Below are 22113 nucleotides of genomic sequence, written 5' to 3'. Positions count from 1 at the left end.
TAATCCCCTTTTTTAAAGAGCTTTTAAAAGTCTAGAAGCTAATATTAATAAGATATTCTTATTATTTTAATCTTAATAGACTTATAAGTATATTAAAAGATAGTAGTATTAGCTTTAAAATACTCTAAATTATAATTAGACTATTAATATTAATATTTAACTACTTTTAATTAATAGCTATTAATTTAATAATTAATATATAATTTTAAAGTTAATATTAATATAAAATAATTTTATTTTTAATAAAATTAAATATTTTAATTTAGCGAAAGCTAATAAGATTTAAAAGAGTTTTAGTAATATAACTTAATCGTATAGCGATATAATCGTATATTTAATATATTTAGCGAGTTCGATATTTTAGCTAAAAGCGATATATCTCGACTCGCTTAGAGTAAAGACGATAGCGGCTTCTAGCTCTTTATATTATTAATAAATTATACTCGCTTAAATCTATAATTATTTTAAAAAAAGGAAATATCTTTATTAAGAAGATTAAAAGAATATCTTTATAGCTATTACTATTTTTATATAATAAACTTTAAATATTATAAAATAGATATTAAAAGCTTAAGAATAGTCGTAGTTATAAAAGTGAATAGTAATTATAATATAATAGTTATTAGATAGAGTCTAGACTTATTAATATATATAAAAGAATAAGATAGGGCTGAGCTTGAAAACCTTAAATTTGTATATGCAGCCAATCATCAATTCGGGGTTATTACCGCCTTTGCTAGGCTAGACTGAGTTAGCCAGCTCTTAGCCCCTCAGCTCCCTTATCAAAAATTTGTGTGTAGAAGTTTTACACTCTGAAATAACCAGCTCCCTACGGATGCTGTTTCTTCATAATTTCGTAAATTATAGAACTCAGTGTGCGCTTTCTAACGCTGTAAAAATAATGAAGTTTGGCCTACTATTGGTGGATTAAATGGACATTCAAATATGGTAGTCATGGTAGTCACACCAGACGCGTCCGGGATCGGATAATAATCCTTCCACCTGTTTGTTATTCTTCCATTATTCTACCAATTCTACCAATTCTACCAATTCTACCAATTCCACCAATATGAACACAATCGTCTTCGGTACCCCTCGCCCAATTAGAGCCCCTTACTGACGCCCCCAGGCCACCCCTCGGCGAATCCGCTACTGCTGGCAATCGAGGCCGCAAGCGAGCCTAACAGCTACCTACTACTGCTCATAAACGCGTTGGAAGGCCCTCAAAAAGAGCCCGAACGGATACGTCCTCCCCTACATACTCCTCCCAAGCCAGCGGTAGGTGGGTTAAACTAACATTCAAATATTGTAGTCACACCAAACGCGTCCGGACGTCATATGCTCTCCACGATTCCACATCAAATCATCACTCAGCAAGCGGAGAACACCACTGTAACTTGGCCTGTCATCCCCACTGCATTGAGGAGTAAGAGGAGGAACTACAACAGGCAAATGCGGAGAACACTGCGGAGAAACCAAGCGGCAACAAGGCCACCATCATCAAGAACACGGCTCAGCTCTCCAAGATCCCACGTCATATGCTCTCCACGGTTCCGCATCAAATCATCACTCAGCAAGCGGAGAACACCACTGCAACTTGGCCGTTCCACATCAAATCATTACTCAGCAAGCGGAGAACACCACTGCAACTTGGCCTGTCATCCCCACTACATTGAGGAGCAAGAGGAGGAACTACAACAGGCAAATGCGGAGAACACTGCGGAGAAACCAAGCGGCAACAAGGCCACCATCGTCAAGAACACGGCTCAGCTCTCCAAGATCCCACGTCATATCAGTCAGCCACTCAGCTAGCCACTCAGCTAGCCACTCAGTCTGATACTCTACAAGAGGAGGAGCAAGAGGAGGAACTACAACAGGCAAATGCGGAGAACACTGCGGAGAAACCAAGCGGCAACAAGGCCCCCAGCACCAAGAACACGGCTCAGCTCTCCAAGATCCCACGTCATATGCTCTCCACGGTTCCATATCAAATCATCACTCAACAAGCGGAGAACACCACTGCAACTTAGCCTATCATCCCCACTACATCAAGAAGTAAGAGGAGGAACTACAACAGGCAAATGCGGAGAACACTGCGGAGAACACTATGGAGAACACTGCGGAGAAACCAAGCGGCAACAAGGCCCCCAGCACCAAGAACACGGCTCAGCTCTCCAAAATCCCACATCATATGCTCTCCACGGTTCTACATCAAATCATCACTCAGCAAGCGGAGAATACCACTGCAACTTGGCCTATCATCCCCACTGCATTGAGGAGCAAGAGGAGGAACTACAACAGGCAAATGCGGAGAACACTGCGGAGAAACTAAGCGGCAACAAGGCCACCATCGTCAAGAACACGGCTCAGCTCTCCAAGATCCCACCTCATATGCTCTCCACGGTTCCACATCAAATCATCACTCCAGAACGATACATATTTGGACGAATTGAAACCGTCCGATGTCTTGCTCTGACAGCTATTTCATTATTCGAATGATTTCACTGCGGTAGGAGATAATGTGGGATTCACACCACTAATTGGCATGTTGTCTCCATTTCTTTCCGGTATTTCGATACTTCTTGCCATAAGGACATGGCCTTTCTCTGTTTTTTGTGGGCAATTATTACGGATTAATCCTTCACTTGATACACTTCCTAATTAGGCCTTAGCGCGCCTCTCTCCGCACATATGTGCCTGTATACCACATAGATTAAATCAATTTTGTAGTGGTGGAAGTAGGTCAAAAACGCACAGCAAGCGATCAGAGTTCGATTTGACTTAGGGCTAGGGCTAAAATTCCATTTGACTTAGAAAAATCCAACTCCATTTGACTTAGAAAAATGAAAAATCCAACTCCATGAATTTAATTCATGGGCCTTTACTTATAATCTATAAAAATATAAGATAAGATATTTAATTATTTTCTTTAAAGTTACTATAGAGAAAAGAGCGACTAGATATAGATACGCTAAGATGTATCACGTGACTATATTACGTAATCGTTAAGACGCTAAAAGTTACGTAATTCGAATTTTAATAAATAATTCTATTATAAAAAAAGAGATTTTTTATATTAGTATATATAATAGAATAAGATAGAATTAAGCTTAAAAATCTTAAATTTATATATATAGCTAATTATAAATTTAAGTTCGCTACGCTCTTTAATTAAATCGACTAAATTAGCTCGATAGCCCTTTCGTATTTCTCTTATTAAAAATTTATATATAGAACTTTTATACTTTAAAGTACTTAGCTTATAATATATATAGTTACTTTATAATACCTTAAATTATAAAGCTCGCTTTACGCTTTCTAACGCTATAAAAATAATAAAGTTTAGTCTACTATTAATAGATTAAATAAATATTTAAATATAATAGTTATATTAAACGCGTCTAAGATTAAATAATAATTCTTTTATCTATTTATATAATTATTCTTCTTTTACTATTCTATAAATTTATCAATATAAATATAATTATTCTCGATATCTCTCGCGGAAATATTATTAAACGCTTTAGATATATATATTTCTTTTACTCGTCTCTTAGAGCCTCTATTAACGCCTCTAGACTATTTCTCGATAAATTCGCTATTACTAGTAATCGAGGTTATAAGCGAGTCTAATAGCTATCTACTACTATTTATAAACGTATTAAAAGATTCTTAAAAAGAGTTTAAACGGATTTATAGCTATTATCTTTCTTTATATATTTTTTTTAAGTTAGTAATACTCGAATAGTCGCTTACTTAATTAGATTATTAACTAGTTACTTAGTTATTTACTTAGTTAGCTACTTAGCTAATTACTTAATTTAATACTCTATAAAAGAAAAAGTAAGAGAAGAAATTATAATAGATAAATACGAAGAATACTATAAAGAATACTACGGAGAAACTAAGCGATAATAAGATTACTATCGTTAAGAATACGGCTTAGCTCTTTAAGATTCTACGTTATATACTCTCTACGATTTTATATTAAATTATTATTTAGTAAGCGAAGAATATTACTATAACTTAATTTATTATCTCTACTATATTAATATAGTACGAGTAAAGGCCTATAAATTAAATTCATAACCATTTTTTTTGATTAGGGCTGTCGAGTAAATTTTAATAAGCGATCTTTAATGAGCGATATCTGAATTCCTTATCTATAAATATCTATAAGATTAAATTTAGTAATTCTTTTTTTTATTCGAAAGCCCATATTACGTTCTATGATTTAAAGAAAGAATCTCAAAATTTTAATAGAAAACAAAAAAGTTATTCTAAAATCAAATAATATGCACCTGTTTTTTGATTAGGGCTGTCAAGCGAACTTTAGTAAGCGATATTTGAATTCCTTGCGCTTTAATAATTATAAGATCAAATTTTGAAATTTTTTTATTTTTAAAAAGCGTAAGTTCCGGGCTATAATTCAAAAAAAAATCTTAAAATTTTAATAGAAAATAGTAAAGTTATTAAAGGGTTAAAAGTAGGAGAAGAGATTTTTAATAGTTGCGAACGCTAATTTATTTACCCGCGATAACTTAGTCGATCTAATTAAAGAGCGTAGATCTAATAAATTTATAATTAACTATATATATAAATTTAAGATTTTCTAACTTAGCTTTATCTTATTCTTTTATATATATTAATCTAACTAATAATAAATTTAGCTAAATCTTTTATAAATAAAAAGTTTTAGATAACTCTATTCGATTTACGTTATATAGAATATAGAATTTAAATATATTCGATATATAGTCGTTATTATATAAATCGTATTATTATTATTAATAGTTTATCTATTTTCTATTAATAGTAAATTTTTATATATAGTAGCTCTAATAAGATAGTAATTCTAAATTTATAATTAACTATATACCGGATTAATTGGCATATAAAAAACCATATCATTATAAGGCCCCTTTGCATATAAAATACCGTTTAAAATAACGGTTTTCAGACGTAGGCCATAATTAGACTGTAAGATATGAGTTCTAGTAGCCTGCTGAGTAATGGTACTTAATCGTACTAGGCCCCCAGGGCATTACCCTCACAGTAGCAAGTCAAGTAGAATAATAAGTAGTCGGAGTAGGTATAGGCCATTTGCGATATACTACGCCCCCAAATTAGGTACCATCCCCCGTATAGAGATATTTTCCCGTCTAATAAGAGCGTCTCTCCGAGCTCTCTAATTGGCGACAGCGAGCTTAGTAAGGCGAGGGACTAGCGCCTTAGGCTATACGATACTATAGTGTTATAAGGCCCCTTTACATATAAAATACGGTTTCAAACGATGATTAGATAGACGCTTAGACTATATAATAGTATCTTATATATTAATTAATTCGATATATAAATTCAAAAGATTTTTAGATTAGCTCTATCTTATTCTTTTATATATACTAATTAAAATAAGATTAATATCGAATAGTTAAAGTAAAGTTTAAGCTAGATAATCGAAGTAAGTTAGCGTCGAGTAGTAAATATAAAATTAATATCGAGTAATTAAGGTGAGTTAGTGCCGGATAGCTAGCGTAAAAACTAAATCGAGTCGAGATATACCGCTATACCCCTATTCTCTTATATAAATAAAATTAAAAAATACGAGATTTAAAGTTCGCGATATCTAAAATAGAATAGATAAAGTAAAAAGTCGAAATCTAAAAACGATTATATTAAATTATAGCCTTTATTTAAATATAATTTAAATTCTACTTTTTATTAAAAAGCGATTTTTCGAAAATTTTATTTCTAGATTATCTAATATATATTAAAAATTAATTAATTTAAAATTAAAGAATATTTATAAGAGTAGTTAAATAAAATAATTAAAAGAAATTCTTCTAGCTATATATCGCTAGCTATAAGGCCTCTATAAAGCTATTTTAAATAACTAATTCTTAATAATAGTAGTTAATAATAGTAATTTAAAGATATAATACTTAAGATATTAGTATATATAATAGAATAAGATAGAGCTAAGCTTGAAAATCTTAAATTTATATATATAGTTAATTATAAATTTAAGTTTATTACGCTCTTTAATTAGATCGACTAAGTTAGCTCGATAATTCTTTTAAGCTCTCTTATTAAAAATTTATATATAAAAGTTTTATACTTTAAAGTACTTAGCTTATAATATATATAATTACTTTATAATTTCTTAAATTATAAAATTTACTTTATACTTTCTAACGCTATAAGAATTATAAAGTTTAATTTACTATTAATAAATTAAATAGATATTTAAATATAATAGTTATAATAGTTATATTAAACGTATTTAAAATTAAATAATAATTCTTTTATCTATTTATATAATTATTATTCTTTTATTACTCTATTAATTCTATTAATTCTATTAATATAAATATAATTATCTTTAATATCCCTTATCTAAAGATTACTTAATATTTAAAATATATATATCTCTTTACTTATCTCTTAAAGCTCTTATTAACGCTCTTAGATTACTTTTTAATAAATTCGCTATTACTAGTAATCGCTATTTACTACTACTTATAAACGCGTTAGAAGATTCTTAAAAAAAGTCTAAATAGATATATTTTCTCTTATATACTTCTCTTAAATTAGCGATAAATAAATTAAAGTACGAAGTTTATACTTTATACGGCTAACGATCGCGCGAAAGTTAATCGAATTTAAAGGGGTATATATATATTAAAAGAGAGTATATATATATTAAAAGAAGAGATATATATATTAAAAGAGGATATACGTATATTACTTCTCTTATATAATACTATTAGCCTATTCGAGACTTAGTAAAAAAAAAAATATATATATATATTATTATAACGATTATAAAACGATTATAGAATAGTTATAAAACTATAACCGTAGTAGAGTTCTAATATAAAACGATTATAAATCGATTATAAATCGATTCTAGAACGATTTTTCAACTAGTATAGAATCGTTATAATACCGTTTTACAATCGTAATACGCTAGTTCTATAACTTTGCAAACGAGTAGAACGAAAGCTATCTACTTTAAAAGAGTTATTTTATTAATCTTTATATTATAGATAATCGACTTAAGTCGCTTATAAAGTCGCTATATTAGACTTAATACTCTATAAACTCGCCATTTTATATCGAAATAGCTATTTCCTTTAGCGCTATTATCGCTATTATTACTAAAACTTTCAAAGCTCTTTCGAGAAACTTATATCTATTTATTACTAATATCTTAAATATTATATCTTTAAATTATCGCTATTACTATTATTATTACTAAGAATTAATTATCTAAAACGATTCTATAGAGGCTTTATAGCCGACGATATATAGCTAGAAGAATTTCTTCTAATTATTTTATTCAGCTACTTCTATAAATATCCTTCGATTTCAAATTAATCGATTTTTAATATATATTAGATAACTTAGAAATAAAATTTCCGCAAAATCGTTTTTTAATAAAAAGTAAAATTTATATTATATTTAAGTGAGGGCTATAATTTAATATAGTCGTTTTTAGATTTCGACTTTTTACTTTATCTACTCTATTTTAAACGTCGCGAACTTTAAATCTCGTATTTTTTAATTTCATTTATATAAGGAAATAGAAATATAGAAAAGATATATTTTTACGCTAATTACTCGATACTAACTTATCTTAACTATTCGATATTAATTTACTCTTACTATTCGATACTAACTTACTTTAGCTATTTAACTCGAATTTTATTTTAATTACCTAGCGCTAGTTATAACCTACGAAAAACGATTAAATTATTTTATCTTATTTATTTAATTTTAATATCGTTAGTATTAAACTTCGTATTTATTAAGTTTCGCTTATAAAAGAATATATATAAAGAGAAGTATTAAAATTCGAATTACGTAACTCTTAGCGTCTTAATATTATATAACTACGTTATATAATATATCTTAGCGCGTCTATATTAAGTCGCTCTTTTCTTTTATAAAACTCTATAGTTAATATAACTAAGTATTCTATCTTTATATTTTAATAGATTTTCCTTACTAATAGATATCTAAGTATCTTTCGAAGCTATAATATATTACTTATAAATCTTATTATTACTATTAATAATCTCTATTAATATTAGTTATATAGTATCTTATAAAGAAATCTATTTAATATTAAATTAGAGTTTTTAGCGTCTACGGCTCGATTTAATTCGAAAGCTCTCGATTAATTACGTCGTATTATTCTATCGATATTTTATTCGCTTAGATATAGATTTAAAAATTATTACTATTTACTTCTATAATAATAGATATTATTTTCGCTATATTATATCGATTTTCTTTTAATTAAACTTTTTATATACGCTTATATCTCGATTAGTAATATCGCTATAGCGTAAATATAACGAGTTATTATTATACTTAATATCTCTTATAGAGAAAAATATAATATTAAGATTTTCAGATACGATTATTTCTTTACTACTTTTATCATTTTTTTAGACGTTAAGTATATATATATACTTATTTTTCTACTTTTTTACTTATTAATTATAAGATATAATTTTAGAAAGAGAGAAGATAGTATTATAAGTATATTCTATATTCTTAATATATCACTTAGCCCTCTAATCTATTCGGGCCTAGCGTATTTTAATAGAGATATTTATCTACTACTTAATATCTCTCTTCTATCTATATAGTTTAATATCTTAATTATTTTATTTAATATAAGTAAAGATCTATAAATTAAATCTATAATTTTTTTTTTAATTAGAGCTATCGAGTAAATAGATAAGCGATCTTTAATAAGCGAGCTATTCGACTATCGAGCGAACTTTAATAAGCGATATTTAAATTCCTTACGCTTTAATAATTATAAGATTAAATTTAACAATTATTTTTTTTTTTTAAAAGCCTATATTTTATTTAAAAGCCTATAATTTAAAAAAAAAATCTTAAAATTTTAATAGAAAATAAAAAAGTTATTATATATATTAATAATATATATCTAAGTTTTAATAAGAAGACGTAGAAGAGCGAGATTTTAATAGTTATAGACGCTAATTTATTTATTTATAATAACTTAGCCGATCTAGTTAAAAAGCGTAGAGAATCTAAATTTATAATTAACTATATATATAAATTTAAGATTTTCTAATTTAATTCTATATATAATAGAATAAGATAGAGCTAAGCTTGAAAATCTTGAATTTGTATATATAGTTAATTATTAATTCGGGTTCTATACGCTTTTTAATTAGATCGACTAAATTAGCTCGATAGCCCTTTTAAGCTCCCTTATTAAAAATTTATATATAGAAGTTTTATACTTTAAAGTACTTAGCTTACGATATATATAGTTACTTTATAATTTCTTAAATTATAGAGCTCGCTTTACGCTTTCTAACGTTATAAAAATTATAAAGTTTAATCTACTATTAGTAAATTAAATAAATATTTAAATATAATAGTTATAATAGTTATATTAGACGCGTTCGAGATCGAATAATAATAATTCTTTCATCTATTTATATAACTATTCTTCTTTTATTATTTTATTAATTTATTAATATAAATATAATCGTTCTCGATACCTCTCGCGAAAACGTTACTAAACGCTTTAGATATATATATCTCTTTTACCCGCCTCTTAGAGCCTTTACTAACGCCTTTAAACTATTTCTCGATAAATTCGCTATTATTAATAATCGAGGCCGTAAGCGAGCTTAATAGCTATCTACTACTACTTATAAACGTATTAAAAAACCCTTAAAAAGAGTTTAAACGGATTTATAGCTATTATTCTCCTCTATATACTCCTCTTAAGCTAGCGATAATATCTTTTAACCTAGCGATATTATCTTTTAAAACGCGTTTTTCTTCTTAATTTATTCTTTATTACTCTATTTTAATTATATTTCTTAGTCGCTTAGTTAATACTATCTACTCTATATTAGCTTAATAATTCACTTAGTTAAATTGTCTTAATTAATTACTTAGTTATTTACTTAATTAATTATAATAACTTAATACTTTCACTTAGTCTAATACTTTATATAAGAAGAAGTAAGAGAAGAAACTATAATAGATAAATGAGGAGCGGAGATAGTTATTAGCAGTAGTAATATAATAGATCTACTCTTTACGATCTTATATTAATTTACTTAGTTAGTATAAGAGAAGTTAATATAGTAGACGAATACGAAGAATACTACGGAGAAACTAAGCGGTAATAAGATTCTTAGCATTAAGAATACGACTTAGCTCTTTAAGATCCCACGTTATATACTCTCTACGATTTCATATTAAATTATTACTTAGTAAGCGGAGAATACTACTATAACTTAGCCTATTATCTCTACTATATTAAGAAGTAAGAGAAGAAACTATAATAGATAAATGCGGAGAATACTACGGAGAATACTATGGAGAATACTACGGAGAAATTAAGCGATAATAAGATTATTATCGTTAAGAATACGACTTAGCTCTTTAAGATTCCACGTTATATACTCTTTACGATTTCATATTAAATTATTACTTAGTAAGCGGAGAATACTACTATAACTTAGTCTATTATCTCTATTATATTAATATAATATATTACTATAATAACGTTATAAGAGAAGAATCTACTACGACGATTATAGTTAATTAGATCTCTATAAAAGAAATATCGAACGATATATATTTAAACGAATTAAAATCGTTCGATATCTTACTCTAATAGCTATTTTATTATTCGAAAGATTTTACTACGATAGAAGATAATATAAGATTTACACCACTAATTAACATATTATCTTTATTTCTTTTCGATATTTCGATACTTCTTATTATAGAAATATAGCCTTTCTCTATTTTTTTTTAAAGATAATTATTACGAATTAATTCTTTATACTCGATATACCTTTCTAATTAGACCTTAGCGCGTCTCTCTTCGTATATATATATTTATATATAGGTTAAAAACGTATAGTAAGCGATTAGAGTTCGATTTAACTTAGAACTAGAGCTAAAATTCGATTTAACTTAGAAAAATTCAACTTTATAAATTTAATTCATAGGTCTTTACTTTTTTTTTTTTAAATATTTTTTATATGTAGGTTTAGTTTATTATTTTTTTTTTTTTTTTTTTTTTTTTTTTTTTTTTTTTTTTTTTTTTTTTTTTTTTTTTTTTTTTTTTTTTTTATTTTTTTTTTTTTTTTTTTTTTTTTATAAATTTTTTTTTTTTTTTTTTTTTTTTAAAAATTTTTTTTTTTTTTTTTTTTTTTTTTTGTTTTTATTTTTTTTTTTGGGGTTTTTTTTTTTTTAATATTTTTTAATTTTGGCTTAAAATTTTTAAAGCGCAAGGAATTTAAATATCTCTCCCCAGAGTTCGCTCGACAGCCGGACAGCCCTAATCAAAAAAAAAACAGGTACACATTATTTGATTTTAGAATAACTTTTTTGTTTTCTATTAAAATTTAATTTTTTATTTATTTAAACTATAGAGTATAATGTAGGATTTCAGATAAAAAGAGAATTACTAAATTTAGTCTTATAGATATTTAAAGATAAGGAATTCAGATATCGCTTACCAAAGATCGCTCACCAAAATTACTCGACAGCCCCGATCAAAAAAAAAATGATTATAAATTTAATTTATAGGCCTTTACTCGTCTATATTAATATTATATCTATATCGATTCTAATATAAATTATTAAGAAGATAATTTAATTATATAAATTTTTTAATTAATTTAATCTTAGCGCTAAGTATATATAAACTATTATTATTTATTATAATAATTAGAGTATTATAGCTCTTATTAAAAATCTTTAATTTTATATATATATTAAATATAAGAATAAGTTATCGCTAATAATATTACTCTTAAATATATTTCTACTAAATAATAAATAATTAATAAACTTATTAAAATACTATTTAAAAATAAATTTAAGAAGTTTTATATATTAATTAGATTAAAATATTATTTATAGTATTATTTATTTAGAAAAATTAACTTCGACTTTAGAGGAGCTATTTTATTAATCTTTATAGTTTAAATAATTAATTTAAATTACTCGTCGAGCTTTAGACTAAATACTCTATAAACTTACTATTTTATATTAAAATAGCTATTTCTTTAGCGCTATTATCGCTATTACTATTAAATTTTTAAGACTCTTTTAAAATATTTTTATTTATACTATTATTATTATTAGTTATTATTATTAAGAATTAGATATCTAAAATAGCTCTTATAGAAGTCTTATAGTCGATTATAATATATTTATATATATATATATAAATAAAATAAAGACTTTCTTTTAATTATCTTAGAAACTTCTACGAATATTCTTCGATCTTAAATTAATTATTTTTTAATAATATACTAGATAATCTAGAAATAAAAATTTTCAAGAATCGCTTTTTAATAAAAAGTGAAATTTGAAATTTAATATAGTTATTTTTAGATTTCGATTTTTTACTTTAGTTACTTAGCTTAAACTTTACTTTAACTATTTAACGCTAAACTTACTTTAACTATTCGATTTAAATTTTACTTTAATTACTTAACGCTAAAACTTATTTTAACTATCTAATTTAAACTTTACTTTAATTATTTAACGCTAAATTTACTTTAGCTATTCGACTTAGACTTTACTTTAATTATTTAATATTAATTTTACTTTAATTACTTAGCTTAAACTTTACTTTAACTATTTAACTCGAACTTTACTTTAATTATTTAACGCTAAACTTACTTTAATAATCTAATAAAAATCGACTAAATTATTTTTATCTTATTTATTTAATTTTAATATTCTTAATATTAAATTTTATATATATCGAATTTCGCGTATAAAAGAATATATATAAAGGGAAGTATTAAAATTCGAATTATATAACTCTTAGCGTCTTAATAGTTATATAATATAATTACGTAATATATCTTAGTATATTTATATCTAATTACTCTTTTCTTTTATAGAACTCTATAGTTAATATAACTAAGTATTCTATCTTATATTTTAATAAGATCTTCTCTTAATAAAAGATTTTTTTTAGTAACTTCTAATATCTCTATTTATTTTAAATTATAAATAATTTAATATTATAGAAAATTTAATATTAATAGAAAGTTAATAGAAAGTTAATTAAAATTTATAATAAATATTTAATTAGCGATATAATTACGTAATATACTTTTATATATTTTCTCTAAAATAGTAATTTATACGATCTTTATAGACTATTAAATTTTTTACGAGTTTATAATTTATCGATATATATTAATAGTTTATAATATAATTCTTTAATTTTAAATTAATTAAAATTTAATAGATATTAAATAAACTAGATTTTTTTAAATAATTACGTAAATTAGAAATGAAATTTTTATCTAGAGTAGATAGTATTAGAATTAGCATAGATGTAATATTAGTATAAGTAAGATAGAACTAGAGAATAATAAGGCTATCGAATTATATAGATAAAAAGAAGATATAATATAATAGAGAATATCTTCGTTAAGACTCGCTAGTTATAGAGCTAAGTAATATATTAAGAGTACGCTCGTAATAGATAGAATATTATATATATATATATATATTCTCTTTATCTTTACTATTCGATATTTTAAATATTTTTATTTACTCGAATAAAAAAAAAGTAGAAGAGAGGTTTTTTCTTCATAGAGAGTATTTTCTATACTTATTTAATTAAACTATACGTAAAAAAATAAAAAAATTTTTAATACAAGTAAAAAAAGCATCTTAATAACGGCACGCCGACAACAAACGATATTAAACCACCAAAAATAAGACAAATAAAATATTTTTATCTAAAAGCCATATTATCATAATTTAAAAAAAATCTAAAATTTTAATAGAAAAAAAAAGTTATTTATATATTAATAACGTACATCTAATTTTTAATAAGGAGATACGGAAGGGCGGGATTTTAATAGTTATAAACGCTAATTTATTTATCCACGATAACTCAGCCGATCTAGTAAAAAAAGAACTAAATTTATAATTAACTGCATATATAAATTCAAGGTTTTCAATTCAGCCCCACCTTATTCTTTTATATATACTGAAGAGTATATAAGAGTATTAAATTAAAAGATTTATCGAGGCGAGAAAAGTTTATCGAGGCTTGGCGATATATGTATTCTTAATGCTATCAGATCTAACCATTCAAGTGTTCCACCTACTAATGTCAACATGTAGAAGGTTCCTGGCTGTGCTGCGAATGAATGAACTTGTACAGTATTATCTATGCCCTTGCATCCCATCGTTCTACCTCCCACGAGGGCTCCTTTTGCCCAGCCCTACGATTGCGTTCACCATCGCGCATAGTGGCTGGTGCCATATGCCTATAGGAATCGAGTCGCTCAAGAGGAAAATAGATTTTGGGAAACCTTCACCCTCTCCTCAACAACCCAAATAGGAACCGAGACATGTTTCTTACACCGTGTGTATCTTGTTCGACATTCAAAATCCAAGTCTCAGAGAGTGGTGATGGTTCACCAATTTTTACCCACATTGTTTGCGCTCTTCTTGTACGAAACCATCTCATGCGATAAAGGACGCCGACCCAGTCTGCGTTAGTCTGCAGTGGTAGGTCAACTACAGCAGTCAGAGTAGTGAAAAGTCGACCGAGTCAACAAAGGCCTTCCCTTGAGTCGAAAAGGACATATCAGGAGCCAGCGCCGAGAATTGTCTTCTTCATCTCTGTGAGGATCTTGAGAAGCGTGTCGGAAAAGGAATTTAAGCTTTTCGCTGGTATACAAACGTGCGGACTAAGCTGGGCGACTGACCGGGGTAAGCTTGGAGAGGTGGCTATTTTCTGCGGATGTAGAAGATCTGGTTGCCTTTCTTCTCCGTTCACTGGCACTCATAGTGGTGCTGCCTCGCCGTGTCCGAGTAGGCCGCTCCTCCCCTTCAACGTTCGATGGAGTACTGCTGCGAGAAGTGTTTCGAGAATGTGAGTCCGACCTTATGAAAGAGTGCCTTTTCCCTTCTTTTTCGAGTTGGTGCTTATGATGGATTTTCTCGATATCACCCTTTCCACTAGTGTTCTGCACCCTCTTGCGTCCTCGCCCTCCCACCCACCAGACCCACCCGCCATGCCTTTGTGCCAGCTCTCTTTCACTTCTTTGCACCAGGTGTCGCAGGTGTGCTCGTCTCTCATTTTCCTTCTCCCAGTACTCCAGACGATATAATTCCCAATTCTCACGAAAGTCCGGAGAAAAAGGCTTAGGCAACAGTAGAAGTTTGATGTAGTCACCTCCAGGCGAAAGATCCTCCTCTCGCGGTGCACCCTCTTCCTCTTCAAACATGGGCCGGATACCACCTGAGCCGTGTTTCTCGGTAACGTGATCTATGTAATGATAGGAAGATCCTTGAGTGGGGAAAAAAGAGGAATAGGGAAAGAGAAAGGAAAGATGGCCCAACATCTCCTTCCACCAAGGCCCTTTGATAACAACGATTTTTGCATTCATACTCCTCAAGCCTCGATTTGTAATGCCTACCCAGCGCCGTGGCCATCTCACCCCCCGATCCCATTGGCCCGTCCCCCATATTAGGACTCCAGTAACTACCCCTCCCATCAATGCAACCTTCTCTCCCATTTCGACCACCCAGTAGACGGAGCCACCCACTCCGCTTCCATCCTCGCGTGGACGCAGGAACAAGAGATATGAAAAGCCAGTGATCCAGATAACAAGCAGGAGCAAGAAGAATGTATTCTGCCTCCTACGAGCGCGCAGGGTTAAATATTGAGAACGGAGGGAAGCTTCAACGATGAGAAGATTGAGGTATATTTGCGGAGGTGAAGAAGGAAGCGTCGCGAGTGGGTCCGAAGTTACCAAAGGAGGGGATGATGTTGGATCTCCCAACTCCGTTTTCTCTGCTAATGGAGCTGGTGAAGATGATCTAGAGACGACGGAAGGGACTGAAGTGCCTGGCGGAGGAGCGCCTTTGACAATTTGGTCAAGCTTGGAGCCGGACATGATCCCCTAGAAGACCATTAAACTCCTTGCTTCAGCTCCTCCCACCACTTGAAGTGCAGCAACAGTTCGCCAACCGAGACCACTCTGCTCATCATGACCAGTCCAAAGTCATTGCGAATCGGCCAGGGTGCGAAAACAAAAATTACATGGATATTCGTCCCGTCGGTCTTAAAACGTTTAGCTGCTACCTGTTACGAGTACGAGACAATGCTTGCATTGCCATCCTAAGGCCTTTGGTATTACAAATTCCCTTGTATTACACATTCCATTGTCGAGATTCAACACACATGAGTTGCGAAGATTCACTGGAGACAAGGGGATTCTATCAAGCTGTCTTCACTGAATCTTGTTTCTATCAACCTCAGCGCGAGGCCGTCGTCCAATAAGCGTGTCCTGCTGCCCTTCTACTTGCCGACAATTGTCCTCTGCAGCCCACGTTGTGTGACTCGGTTTACAACTTCCGTGCAGCTAGGGGGCTCGCAACACACCGCGATCATGTCTACCGCCACCGCTAATGGCGGCGACGATGGATCACGAGCAAGCCCTCAGCACAGTCCCCGGGACTCCCAACGTGAAAAAGCAAGCAACACATCCACGGGGACAAACAGGACAGCAAGGACGGGAAGGACGGGTGGGTACTTTACATTAGGCTACAAGGAAGGTTTCAGTCAATGGGTTGGTAATCTTGAGGGAAGAAGGTGCATTGTGCTGATTTAGCGTAGTGGGCAAATATACCAGCTGCCAAAGCCGAACATACTGTTCTGTCATACATTCCCTACCTCAAGCAACCTCCGACCCACACACAAACGGGGAAGATGCTACCCTCCGAAACCCCATCAACAGCATCCTTCTCAGATAATAGCGTCGACAAGGCCTCGGCTGTCCAGACGCATTCCAATAGCGATCCATACGGACCCCGGCAATGGCATTCAAATTTGGTGAAACTAAGCGGCAATAATCGAGCCCTCAACGAGTTCTCGGTGGAACGCATGGGCGAGGACATTGACCAGAATTTGGTCATCCTTCATGGCTATGGTGCAGGACTTGGCTTCTTCTATAAGAATTTCGAAGGACTAAGTCGAGTCAAAGGGTGGAAAGTGTATGCCCTTGATCTCCTGGGAATGGGTCGAAGTAGTAGACCACCGTTCAAACTTCACTCCAAAGATCGGCAAAAGTGCATCACCGAAGCAGAAAACTGGTTTATCGATGCTCTAGAGGAATGGCGGGTGCAAAGAAAGATCGATCGGTTCACTCTCGTCGGTCACTCTCTAGGTGGTTACATGTCCGTTGCTTATGCGTTGAAATACCCTGGACATCTGAACAAATTGATTCTGGCTTCCCCCGTCGGGATACCTGAGGATCCGTACGCCGTAAATGCTGAAATGCCGGAACCCACAGACTCCACCCTAACCAATGAGTTCAGCCAAGATCAAGAAGAAGATGTGAAGAGCAGCTCAAACCCCAAGATACCAGAATCCGCGAAGCAAGGAGACAAGAACAACTTTCTAAATGCCAGATCGAAAGGACAGGAGACCAGCAAGACTGTAGACAAAACGCTACCTACTGCTCCAAGGAAACCACTGCCCAAATGGCTGACCTACCTGTGGGACGCGAACATCTCTCCGTTCAGCTTGGTTCGCTGGTCCGGGCCGTTGGGTCCCCGCTTCGTCTCAGGCTGGACATCTCGACGATTCTCTCACTTGGCAACAGAAGAAGCTCAGGCTCTCCACAATTACGCGTACTCACTATTCAAGCAGCGAGGTAGTGGGGAGTTTGCCCTAGCGTACATATTGGCACCGGGCGCATTTGCCCGGAGTCCCCTTATACGGCGTATTCAAGGCGTCGGCCGGCAATACCTACAACCGGATGGATCGACGACTTCCAGTGTCGAGTCGGCGGTGCGAAAGCGAGAGAATGGCATTCCTGTCGTTCTTATGTACGGAGAGAATGATTGGATGGATATAGCTGGTGGCTACGCCGCTGAGCAGAAGATGGAGGAGGAGAAGGCGTTAATTTGGAAGACAGCCTCTGCCGCCGAGAAGGAGGTTGACAATGGCTCAGCCAAGGTTTTGATCATCAAAAAAGCCGGTCACCATGGTACGTAAACTTCCGAGCAGTCCTTTTTTGTCGATACCGAAACTTGCACCCCAAGACATGTTGGGGGAGTAGCTATGGGATGTCTCCTCTTTCCCCCTACGTTCTCCAGACTTGACTCAATTCGGTGCGTTAGAAAGCAGACGCTGACTTCAGAGTTGCCGGCGCAGTATATCTGGACGGCTTTTCTGAATTTAACCATGTCATGCGAGAAGAAATGGAGGAAGTTTCACGTCACGAAAGGCAGGCGTAGTGCTTTTGGAAGCGGAGGACTTCGGTCCGTCCCATGAGATGGTCCGGGCATTCGGTCTGCGGGCGTCGCTGTACAACAATAGACGGGTATCCTGGTGTGTACTGTAGAAAGGCGTCTCGGTAGACCTGGAACTTACGCATAGCGCTGTACGGATGGTTGATGTTCTTAGTAGACGTTAGGCACAAACATCTTATTGGTCAATTTACGTGCCAGTTGACCCTTGAGAAGAACCAGAAGAAGAACCCAAGGGTTTATGGTACAGAAGAGCTCTTCAGATGTTGGCTGCATCCAAAGCGGTCGTCGATTTGGAGGGTGCACGGTTGGCAAAATACTCTTCGGGACTGGTACTCCCTCCTACTCGAACGCTTGTGGGGGTCCTCGCGCGAGATCGCACGGGCGAATTGAGAGGTAAAGACACGGTTGTGAGGCTACCGGAAGTTCTTGAGCGGTGATGATTGCGCCGGCGGCCATCGACCATTGCAGGCAATTCGAGTCGAGAATTCAGAGACGTCCATATGGCATCTTCATCAGGTGTGCCTGGGACTCTCCACCCCCCCACCCCTTCAAAGTCGCGTACTACCCCACCACCGCTGTAGATGCCAAAACCGGTATCCGGAAGTCTAGGGGTTGTAGATCCACCATTGGATCCGCTACCTGCACTGCTTCTTCTGCTCTTGTGCCGCGGCTGTTTTCCCTCTGCAACAGCTGGAGTCACGCTTGTGGGCACTAGAGTCTTTTCATTTGCATGTTGACTGGCAAATTTATTCTGTATTAACACGGCCCCGAGCTCTGCATATACAAGAAGAGCACGAAAGAATAAAGTAGAAAAGGCTAGCGTGGTTGTAAGAGCAGCGAATAATGAGAGAGGAATTGAAATGAACAACAGGACTGGCGAGAGCAGTATGTAGAATAAGCTGGGCATGCTGCGTAGCTGGACAGTAGGGAGTAAAGAAAAAGAAGGCAGGGAGGGAGTCGTGAAGAGTAAGTATGCTAAGGGAGGGGGTAAGTACTTTAACGCCACTACGACCCCGCTATGGGCGGCCAAGAACAGCGCATGGGGAAAGGTCCCAGACTCCCAAGTTACACTGATTTGCCGCCGGGAGCGCCGCTTCTCCATCGACCTTTGACAACATTCTCTAAACCGGTCATTACTACATGGACTGCTTTCTCTGTGAGGTGTCTACGAATGCTGAATACTATTCGAGATCTCAAGATATTGTTCTTGACCGATCTAAATCAGCTCATGCAATCTTAGCTAGCTGCTCAACTTCATGACGAAAAGGCTACACATTCGTCGCGACATCTGCTACTTCTCTAATGCCTGCGATTCTACCCCTGCTATCGAATTTGAAAAACCTTTGATAGTGATTGTATTGGCATGTCGAATTTTTCTGCCTCGCTTTCTTTACACAGCATAATCCTGACTGATCATGAAATACTGCTAGCATCAAAGCCCGCAGGTTAATAGACAAACATGACTACTTGATATCTTCTTCGTACTGAAGTTTCCTAAGAAGAGTTTATATAAAATGACCAGGAGGCCAAGATAGGCCGGAACATTGGTGCACGATGTGACTTGCAATGAACTAGATGTTGATGACGAATTGGCAAAACATAAACAACAGAATTCGCCACTAGTGCATATCGTCCGCGATTTGTTCGCGCTCTCCCAACTGGACTCCTTAGCAATACATTCAACAACATCGTCGCTTTCCTTGCTTCAACTCATATTGCTCTCGCGGGTTTACACTTCATCTCGCTAAGGCGAGTGAACAAACCGGACAAACCTGTAAGTTTATCAGGGCGGTCCAGACGTAAACTCACCCATCTGAAAGAATATCTTACCGTTCACGTCAACACATATTCTACCGTTCACATTTTACTACCGCGTGACTGGTTTGTCCCAAGATACACCTGATCAAGACACCAAGATGTCCGACCTCATTGAGCTTCTCTCTGACCTTGCTCTTCTAGAGTCGACCCCGTCAGATATGGATCAGCGTGCAGTGAGCTTGATTTTCAACATCAAGAGAGAGGTCGACGAGTTCCTTGCCAATCTTACTATGTCTGCCAACTTAGCAGCAACCTCACCTCACCACGATGAATATTCTACCGTTAGTACATCGAAATATACACAATCCACTCTGGGCACGAGTAGATTGATTTGGGACCACCACCGGGATGCCGCTCTCTATGATGGATTCGGATCTTTGTCTCAGAGCACCGACTCTAGTACTGACTCCATGCATGCCCCCTCCCTCCAAGCCAATCCTGGCCTTGGAGTTACTGCCCTGTATAAGAGCAGCGAATCTCGCTTCGAAGCTATGAATGCCAATTGTATGCAAGTCAATTCATACGAGAATGAGACCCACTCTGAATCCAGATTTGGAATCATGAACGGCGACCTTATGGTCATCAACGCCCTCAAAGAAGGCCTTCTCATTCCTCAGTTGACGGATACAGCTTTGAAACGCCCAGCAGCTACCGGCCCATACGATCTCAGCGTCAGCCACTCCTCGGCTTCCTCTCCCACCTCTACAGGCTTGTTTCCCATTCCATTCCCTACTAGGGGAACCACAACCCAAAACAAGCGTGTGTTTCCTGGAGCACTGGTGGCATCAGGTCGTACCTCTGGCGCAAACCTTGTTCCGGATAGCGCAACTGCTACCAATTTCACTGGGCCGTCAAATAGCGATTCTGCTCTCAGAGGAAACGCCACACAGATGAAAAGAGCATTAAGTGAGGCATCAAGCCGTATCGCTGCTGGTGGGGCACAGAAGAAGGCGAAAGGTGACATGGATCCTGTAGGAGTTCCCCAATCGCAAGTTTTCTCATTCAAGCGTCTTCGGAAGCCTTGAAACCTGATTCCATAGTCCAGAAACATCTCTCATGGCTCTAGTTCTCGGCTAGAACTAGCAAGAGCTGACTAGAAAAAATCTTTTAGGAGAACCACGAAATTTATCGCCTGCGACAAGAAAACAAACAATTCGACGAAATCGCAGAGATCATCAACAACGTTCGGTCCTCCCACGGCAAGCCTCCGAACCTCACAGGAAATGCAATCTACGGCCGCTACAAGCGAAACGCGACACTCATCGCCGCTGCAAAAGGCGAAGTCTACAAGCCCTGTGCCCTTGATTTCCAGGCGGGAACAAACCTCAAGGTCATCACGCAACCGGTACCTGCTGGCTTTGATGACAACGAGGATAGGCTGCTTGTTGAAGCGTACAAGTACGTCATGGAGAACGCATGGGTGCTAGTGAGCAAGCGCCTCGAGGAAACGTCTGGCCGTGTTCATGATCCAGTCGACTGCGCCAATCGCTTCGCCTACCTCTGATTCACATGGTACACTCCCCTTGCTATCCTGTTCCTATCCTTAATAGAATAAATAGCTTCCTAGTAAGTCTCCTGAAGGTATTTCTCTTCTAAGGTTCCAAGGAATGACATTGGACAGACGTGAGTGGGTGTTAAAATCATAGCTGGTCGTCTCATACATACGCTTGATAGGTTCCGACTAGCGATAAGAGTATGGTGAATCTTCCCAGTATTATCTCCATCTCAGGGGCTGGAGACTGACAATGAATAGGTATGGATAGATTTCTTGATTGCGAACGGCTATTGGCTGTGGTGATATCCGCCAAGATTCTACTTTCAGTGTCTTTAGTAGCCAGCACAATTGCACAATGTTAACGGTGTCAATGATTATTCTCTATGGTGAATCTCCACAGGGCAAGACGTGGGTTTCAGTTCCCTACATCTTAGTCAATGCAACAAATGCAAGAATTTCAATTAGAATCT

At 34.1% G+C, this 22113-nt stretch overlaps 4 protein-coding genes across 4 annotated transcripts; 2 read left to right on the top strand and 2 right to left on the bottom strand.

The window, feature by feature from the left end:
- Positions 1 to 14756: 14756 nt before the first annotated feature.
- Positions 14757 to 15968, bottom strand: HO173_002714 (uncharacterized protein; the record flags this gene model as incomplete). The annotated part of the gene is made up of 1 exon (XM_037304646.1): positions 14757 to 15968. One exon carries the CDS (start codon positions 15966 to 15968, stop codon positions 14757 to 14759), a length of 1212 nt encoding a protein of 403 aa, XP_037168739.1.
- A 495-nt stretch (positions 15969 to 16463) lies between these two features.
- On the top strand, positions 16464 to 18315 carry HO173_002713 (uncharacterized protein; the record flags this gene model as incomplete). Its single annotated transcript, XM_037304645.1, has 3 exons — positions 16464 to 16643; positions 16691 to 18065; positions 18233 to 18315. 3 exons carry the CDS (start codon positions 16464 to 16466, stop codon positions 18313 to 18315), a joined length of 1638 nt encoding a protein of 545 aa, XP_037168738.1.
- Positions 18316 to 18586: 271 nt separating this feature from the next.
- HO173_002712 (uncharacterized protein) lies at positions 18587 to 19237 on the bottom strand (the record flags this gene model as incomplete). The annotated part of the gene is made up of 1 exon (XM_037304644.1): positions 18587 to 19237. The coding sequence occupies one exon, from the start codon at positions 19235 to 19237 to the stop codon at positions 18587 to 18589; it is 651 nt and encodes a 216-aa protein (XP_037168737.1).
- Positions 19238 to 20246: 1009 nt separating this feature from the next.
- Positions 20247 to 21652, top strand: HO173_002711 (uncharacterized protein; the record flags this gene model as incomplete). The annotated part of the gene is made up of 2 exons (XM_037304643.1): positions 20247 to 21119; positions 21260 to 21652. The coding sequence occupies 2 exons, from the start codon at positions 20247 to 20249 to the stop codon at positions 21650 to 21652; spliced, it is 1266 nt and encodes a 421-aa protein (XP_037168736.1).
- Positions 21653 to 22113: the final 461 nt, after the last annotated feature.

Source organism: Letharia columbiana, assembly GCF_014066305.1.
Source record: "Letharia columbiana isolate WasteWater2 chromosome Unknown Sc0000005_s0, whole genome shotgun sequence".
Lineage (NCBI taxonomy): Eukaryota > Fungi > Ascomycota > Lecanoromycetes > Lecanorales > Parmeliaceae > Letharia > Letharia columbiana.
This window is presented reverse-complemented; position numbering and strand designations above follow the sequence as displayed.